This window comes from Uranotaenia lowii, chromosome 3, assembly GCF_029784155.1.
Source record: "Uranotaenia lowii strain MFRU-FL chromosome 3, ASM2978415v1, whole genome shotgun sequence".
Lineage (NCBI taxonomy): Eukaryota > Metazoa > Arthropoda > Insecta > Diptera > Culicidae > Uranotaenia > Uranotaenia lowii.
This window is the reverse complement of record NC_073693.1, coordinates 353010545-353018845: the sequence shown is the minus strand read 5'-3', so window position 1 is coordinate 353018845 and position 8301 is coordinate 353010545. Positions and strand designations below refer to the sequence as shown.

General features: G+C 41.9%; 1 protein-coding gene across 1 annotated transcript; it reads right to left on the bottom strand.

Moving 5' to 3' along the window:
* Window positions 1–533: 533 nt before the first annotated feature.
* LOC129753961 (uncharacterized protein K02A2.6-like) lies at window positions 534–1262 on the bottom strand. The gene has a single exon (XM_055749814.1). The coding sequence runs from the start codon at window positions 1260–1262 to the stop codon at window positions 534–536; it is 729 nt and encodes a 242-aa protein (XP_055605789.1).
* Window positions 1263–8301: the final 7039 nt, after the last annotated feature.

Here is an 8301-nt window from a genome sequence, read left to right as displayed (position 1 = left end):
TGTCAGTCGACAGTCAGCTGCCCGATGATGCTTCGATGATGATGATGATTGTTAGGATGCCAACCCAACACCTCCCCTTTTTAGTAAACCCGGTAGGGTTTAAAACGGACCGGCAACCGACGCTGCCTAGATGATGGACGAATCAACTCCTCCGGTTCCGGTACCCTTACCGGATGTCTTGACGATGGTTGTTCAGGAGCCAGAACCTCTCGCAGGAATTCTTGCTGGATTCGGATCGCATTTTCAGATTCAACGTGGGCTTGTTCAGTTTCAGGGACATTAGGATCTGTTTGGTTGAGACCCCAAATGTTGAGAAGAATGTCCAAAGGAATCGATGAATCGGCTTGATTTGTGATTTCGTTGGTGTGCCGCTTACGCATCTGGTTGCTATGCGATCGTATTAATTTTTGCCGTTCCGGAAGCCACACGTTATACATCACGTTGCCAATGCGTGACACAACCTCACCAGCAACCCATTGCCAGTTATTACCGTGCTTTTCGGTGACTTGCTTGGAGTTGACTGCTTTGTAGAATCAGCTTGGTGGTCGCAGGAGTTCGAGCGAAGTGCGCAACGGTCTACCAAGGAGAATTTCTGCTGGCGATTTCCCCTCAGGTGCGCTCCGGCATGGTGTCGATCTGTAGCAACTAAGGAAGGTGTCCAGGGCTGCATCCAGTTCTTCTCCTCCCGCTTGAATTTTCTTAATTGTTCTCTTGAATGTGTGGACGAATCTTTCCACCTGCTCGTTGCTTTGGGGATGAAAAGGTGCGGTTTTCAAATGCAAGATTCCGTTGGCATCACAGAATCGTTCGAACTGGTCACTGGTCAGTAGAGTCCCGTTGTCGGAAACGAGAACTTCGGGCATTCCGAAACGGGCGAAGATTTGGCGCAGAATGGTGATGGTGGCGGAAGTGGTGATGCGCTTCGTTGGGACAATTTCCGGCCACTTGGAGAGAGAGTCCACCTGGAGAGAGAACCGGTAGTACGTGTCGTTGATTGGTCCTGCAAAATCTATGTGGACTCTTTGCCAAACCTTCTCGGGGATCGGCCAGGATTGAAGTTTGGTTTTGGTATCCACTTTGGCAACCGAAGAGCATGCTGAACAGGAACGTACCAGCTCTGCGATCTGGTCGTCGATATTTGGCCAATAGACGTAATTCCTGGCCAGAGAGCGCGTTCGGTCTATTTCTGGATGTCCCTTGTGGAGTTGTTGTAGAACCTTCTTCTGCAGTTTTCGGGGGATTACGATCCGCTCGCCATACATCAAAACTTTCTGGCGACGAACAGCAACTCTCGACGCGCGAAGAACTGTTGCACGTTGGAGGCGCCGGTGAATGATTTCTTATCTGGCCAGGCATGTTGCACAAAACGCATCACTTGCTGTAGTGTTTCATCTTCCTTAGTCTCCGATGCTATCATTTTGTATGAAACAGGGAGATGGATTGGCCAACGATGTTGCAGATCACTTTTTCGATCTCGATTGACGCAATGACATAATCTTCATCAGGTTTAATGTGGGAGTTAATCAGATGAGAAAGGATGTCAGCGTGACCAAAGTGATCCGTCGAAATATATTCAATGCTGAATTCGTATAAAAGCATGGTAAGATCCCATCTCTGTAAGCGATTGGCGGCGTATGGAGGAATGCCGCACTTTGAGCCGAAAATCGCTAACAGGGGCTTATGATCTGTTTGCAAAACAAATTGGCGAAAATAAGACCTAGCGCTTCTTTTCAATTTGGCTGTACCTGGACTCGGCCGGAGTCAGGCTTCGGGAAGCATGGTAGACAGCCTTTTCCGATTCATCAGGGAAGCGATGTGCGATGCGTGCTCCTATGCCAACATTTGACGCATCCGCAGACACCCCGATAGGGAATCGTGGATTGTAGTGTGTTAGCATGAGCGGGGACTGCAAAATCTCCTTGAAACGGTCGAAACTAAGCTGGCAGGCTTGAGTCCACTGGAATGTGGAATTTTCCTTCAGAAGTGCATCCAGCGGTTGTCGAAGGTTCCTCATTTCCCAGATGTACTTCCCGTAGTAATTCACGACCCCGAGATAAGACCGTAAGCTGGAAACGTCATGATGTTGAGGCATATTGACGATTGCCTTGACCTTGTCTGGATCTGGACGGATGCCTTGGGAGTCCAGTAGCTGACCCAGATACTTCACTTGGCGCATGAAAAATCGACACTTTTGAATTTTTACGGTGAAACCATATTCTTCCATGCGCTGAAGTGTCAAATGCAGGTTCCGTTTGTGTTCCTCGGGAGAACGACCACCAACGAGGATATCGTCGATGAATGGAGTGGTGCAGGGTATTCCGCTTAACATGGCGTCGATAATTTGTTGAAATGCCCCAGGGCCGCTCTTGATTCCGGGTGGTAACCGGTTATACTGATACAGACCAAGAGTATTTATGGTTACAAGCTTCTTACTTTCTTCAGCCACCGGCACTTGTAAGTAGGCGTCGGAGAGGTCGATGTGGCTGAACATGGTACAGCCAGCCATGCGATTGTAGATGTGCTGTCAATGAAAACATTCGGAAACTTGGACTTCAGCCCGTCGATTTGTTCGGTATTGGCCGCCTGACCGACCAGCTTGCAGAATGACGAAAATGGAACGTCCCATAGCCCAAACTTATCCATTAGGTCTGAGCCTAAAAGATTCAAAGACAAGTTAGAACTACAAATGTAACAGTTACCTTTTCTCTGGTTGCCACTGATGGTAATGGTTGCTTGAAACATGGCATCGATTTCAAGTTGGCCACCGGAGGCTGTCCGGACGTTGCAATCCGGAGGATGAGTAGACGGGGACCCGATCTTGATCCAGTTCTCCCTGGATATGATTGTGATGTCAGAACCCGAATCCAGTTGGAGGTTTATTGGAACACCGTTGATACTAGTTTCCACATAACGCCGGCTGCCTTTGATATTACCGACAATAACATTGTTGGTAAAATGCTGTTTTTTCGGGTGCTTGCCGTGGAATCTCTTGCGCTGCTTGGACCCACAGGCACAGTAGCCTTCCTCATGGCCTATTTTCCCGCAATCTCGACATTTATGGTCGCGGAAAGTGCACTGGCTGGAAAAGTGCATACTGCCACAGCACCAGCATGGAGTTTTAGGCATGTCCTCCTTGGGTTTGCTCCCGTTCTTATTTTTCTTTCACTGACAATGCGGTGATTTGGAACGGACTGCGTTTGATGCTACGGTGTTTGTTGAGAAAGCTTGGTCGCCGATCAAATCCGTGTCTTTTTTCAGATTGATCAGGCTTTTACACTCCTCAACGATCTTCTCCAGCGACATCTCATTCGTTTCGTTCATTTTGGACAACAAACGCATGCAAATGTCTGAATCCTTTGACGACCTGAGACCGCACACGAATATCAGGCACTTGAATTGGTCCTCTTTCAAATCCTGTAGCTTGAAGTCAACGCAAGCTCGGTTAACTTTACAGGAGTAGATTATTAAATCCTCAGTGTCATCCTTTTGAGTTTGGAGACACTGATACCGGCGATTGAATGTAGAAACAGGTGTGCCAAATATGGATGTTAATTTGGACACAGTCTCCTCGAACGTGAACTCTTTAGAGAGCTTCGGTAGAATGAAAGAGGTATACCTTTCGTGTGCTGCGGGATTCAGCTTCCTGAGTAGCTGCATCCTTCTCGAACAGATCCGCATATATTCCGAACCAGGCCTCGAACGAACATCCGTTGTCCGGGTCGTATGCAAACTCGGTGATATTACTCGCCAGGGAATCTAGCACGAATTCGCTGCCACGGGATGTTTGGCAATTTCCGCTCAACGCGGCCGCAATCTGCTCGGACATCTTGGCCATAAGTTGTTGCTGACCACTCAGGGTTTCAAGGATAGTTTCCTTAAACCCCAACTCCGGAATTTGCTGCAATGGAGCCTTCGCCATTTTGTTTGGCTACACGCGGTGAGCCAGGTGAGTTTCTACTCGTGTTTAACGGGTTTTTATCGCGTTTTCCGGTACGTCGCGATGCAATTACCGAGTCGTCGCCACTTTGTTACGTTAAGGAGTAAAAAGACCGAGAGGCTAAAAACTAGTTTATTAAAATCTACTTAAATTTATAAAGACGAGTTAAAATACGCGCGTAGCCGGCTCGCTTGTAGACGTTGGTACAACCGTCTAAAGAATGACAAAGCTCGCTGGGTGGTTGACGTCTCTGTCAGTCGACAGTCAGCTGCCCGATGATTCTTCGATGATGATGATGATTATTAGGATGCCAACCCAACACTTATTTATATCAGTTTTTGATATTCTTTTAACAAGATTTTACCTCATTGAAAAAGCATAGTTTGATATATCGTGCTGCTTAAGGGCTATGTTTTAGTGCTTATGGTTACTTGGGGAATGCTTCAAGAATTATTTCTAGAGGAATGTCAAAATTCGCATTATTTTATAAAAGTACGTTCATCCATTTTTTGTTTCCCAAGTAAAGTTTCTATTTCATGAATATGTTGGGCGAAACTCATTGAAGTTTGGTTTGGACCGTTCACATCGATGTCCGTGTTTCATAAAAAGTTGTGTGCATATCAAAATAAGATATGATCATAATATTGTAGGACAATCTGGAAAAAAAATCTTTATCATTAAAAATGAGCTGAGTCCCATCCAAGTCTATCAATCAAAATAAAATATAATCCAGATTGAAGAAACTTAAAATCGAAACCTTTACCCTATTTGGTTATAACTGTATCAGTGTCGTTGAGATATGTTTGAGTTATTATTTTGATACGCTTTCCTGATCGGGAAACATCCTCCTTAAGGTGGCCATTATGCCCTTATCTCCCCTAGTTATAACCAAAAATATTAAAAGAAGTTAGTAATTTTCGAACACGAATTACGATAGGTACTTCAGCAAAAAATGTTCAAAACCGTCGGCAGCAACCTTATCAATTTCCAATTCCCAGATGGAATCGATCCAAAATCACCGAAGAATCGTTTTCCGACTGGCGTTGGCACTGCTGCAGCAGCATTATTGCATTAACTTTCGCCAAAGTTCAGTCGAATTGTAGGTCACGGTCATGCTCCAAATGCAGCAAAAGCAAACCAGTGTTGTTAATGGTGCAAATGTGATTCCTCGTCGGATGTTGTTTGAAGTGTGCTTTCGTCTTGAGGTGCAAACGAAACGACCATCCCTCTCCCGTCCATATGGGAATGGAGGCAAGTCTGGGGGACTTTCCTACGCCATTATTACTCACATTATTTATGCAAGTTTCTGCTGTATAGGGTACAGTTGTCGATAGCGGGCGAATGGCTTGATATGTTGGACTACAGTAAAACTTTTTGAAATTTAATTTTGGCAAATTTTTAATTATCTTCAAGAAAACAAATTTTTTGTTAATTTTTCGGCCATCATTCCATTATTTTTTTCCCGAGTTTTTATATTAATAACCAGGTTCCTGTACCCTAAATGGGATGAAATGTGTGTTTCTGCCGACTTTAAATACCATTCGTGTCTTTATCACCGGCCAAATGGTGGTGGTTTTGTCTAGTCCGAAAGCCTCAATGTGTCGTTCCCTATCGCATCTCTACTTTGTTGAAGCCTTGGGACATGAAGCACAAACAAAGTTTACGGGCGGCGCTATCTTCGAGCAGTTCGCGCGCACTCCCGCTAAATAAGATACGCTTGATGCGCACATTGCACCCCAGTTATTGGAAACTGAAAACTAGTTCGGCGACAACGCTACCGTCAAGGTTTGTTTACAACTTAATTAGCTACCTTGCCGCGTCGTAGCTGTTTAGTAGGTACCAGGTCAAGATGTGCACGTGTTATAGCTAACGCCATGCACACCAGTAATTTAGCCATGTGTTCCAGTTTTCTTTTTTTGGAAAAATACGCCGCAGAACTAAGCACCGAACGTATTTTGATTGTCATAACTGCCCTAGAAAGTGTAGTTCTTCTATAAAAAGGTACGAACAAATGTGTACTTCAAAATATGCCCTCTACTCAAAATCATTATTTATTAGCATGTAGGCTTCTTCTCGACCTAAACAATATTCGCTAATAACACTCGAGTGCAAACAAAAAAAAAACCGATGAAGTAATGACGATCGGAAAAAAATACAATTCGACTAGATTTAAATTCAATTTTTGCAAAACTATGACATGTGGCGACTCTCAACTTCTGGTTACCCTAGATAGATATTTTCAAAAGATAGAAAATTAATCTGGTTCAATTCAACTTAACCACTCATGACTCAGATGTCGATAAGTTTCGCGTTATAATAATATTTGTTCAAATATAGTAATAAAACCAATATACAGTACCGTTCATAATTGTATAGAAATTGAACGCACGCACACTGACACTCCGATTTTGAACTGACATTTCTTTCTACTTTGATGATATTTTTTGATAAAGTTTTCTGCCTAAGATAGACCCACTATAACACTATTATATCACAAAATTTGAGGTATCTGAAGTTTGTGTGGCCTAAGATACAGAAATTCCACGAAAACGGACTTTTTTTGGACTTTTACAATTCAAACTTCAATATCTCATAAACAACGTTACACTTGTTATTCAAATTTTGCAAAGTGATAGTTGAAATATAAAGTTTCCAAGTCTGAAGTTTTTGAAAAGTTCTATCGATGGGATTTAAAGTTACCCGAGGTAAAAAATTTCAGACATTAACCTATTTAAAAATACGATTTCTATTGAATTTTTGGACGGTCAGGCAAATAGAAATTCGCTGCAGCATTTTTTTTACTTTTTGCCACTTTTTGAAAAGAGTTGTAATCGTTTAAGATAAAAACTCGTGCCTGAACCAAACAGCATCAAGAAAACTATTGTTCTATAGATAAGGCATGATCAATTTGGTGAAATTTGTAAACCTGTTCAATGCAAAACTCTCTCAAAGACTTAAAAAAAGTTTTAACAATGATCATTCTAATGAAACAAAATTTGTTAACTACTCACTGGTTGGTGATTTAATCAGACCAGTTTGACATTTGAGCGCTTTTTATTCTGTTTTCCAGCCCTGCACGCAAAATAATTTTCACTTAAAAAGTAAGTGACATCTGTAGTAAATTCCCGCCATACGTAATTTAATTAGAATTTTAAGTGATGGGTCAAGTGAATTCACTTAAGTGACCGGTCAAGTGAATTACACTATGACGTTCGAGTGAAATTTATCTGAATTTATAAATAAGTTTCAAGTTAATTATGTCTCGCGTTTTAAAATAAAAGATCATTTATGGAACACCACTTCGATTTCAAATACTTCATTACGCTTTCGCCATAAATATTGATTGGAAAATTCCACCGTAATCCCAAGGCAGATCGGTTACTGCGGAAAGTGCGACTTCTAAATCTTCCCTGCTGCAAACCAGAAAATCTGTCCAGTCCAACCCACAAGCTGAAACATGCTAAAACCTTTAAATAACTTTTTCTTACATCACGTTTAACACAAACTACCGCCAAAATCGCCTAGTAAAGAATTGGGAAAATCCAAATCCAGCATAAGCTTTAAACGCTGCTCTTTAGAATTTGCCATTTTGAACTCTGAAAATAAATACAATTACAACCCGACATTCACTTGAAATTCAAGTGATGGGGAAGTGAATATTTTTTCTCACTTCAAATTCAAGTGACGACTGAAGTGAATGTGGATGAATTCACTTGAAATTTAAGTGACTGCCAAGTGAAATGTATATGTCGCACTTGAATGGAAGAAAATCACTGGATCCTTGTTTTTAAGTGAAAAATCATGTGTATTTTAAGAGTGAATTTGGGTTCAGTGTGGGTTTTTCCATGTGTTTTTGTTTGACAGCTTACACTCTTAAAATTATATACACATCTTTGGTTTCCGTTTCATTCTATTGGAAGGGTTGACTACACGCCCAAGACGAAATAGAAAAACGTATCTAATTAAAACGCCACACAGACACGCCATCATGTAGTGTAGAGAAAGTTTTAACTAACAAGTTTAAAAATCGACGATCTGAACTACTTCTTGCTGATTTCTGATTTGGTGATGGTTAAGGTTGCCAGATTGCCCGGTTTTATCCGGGTTTGCCCGGATATACAATACTAAAATAAAGAACAGTCCGGCCCGGCCCGGTTGCCTGGATTTCATTGAAAAATGCCCGGATTTTGCCAGGATTTATTCACTTTATTTGACAAATTAAACAAAAAAAAAACAACAAACTCCTCCAAAACGAAATTTTTTGAGCAAGTTTTATAAAAATAATCATGAGATGTTTTTTGGAAGCCTAAAATACGGTTCAAAATCTATCGATGTGTTTTGATGAAAACAAATTTTTTTTTTTA

Bases quoted from the DNA above. Each gene is read 5' to 3' on its own strand.
- LOC129753961 (XM_055749814.1), bottom strand. From the start codon at position 1,262: ATGTATGGCGAGCGGATCGTAATCCCCCGAAAACTGCAGAAGAAGGTT.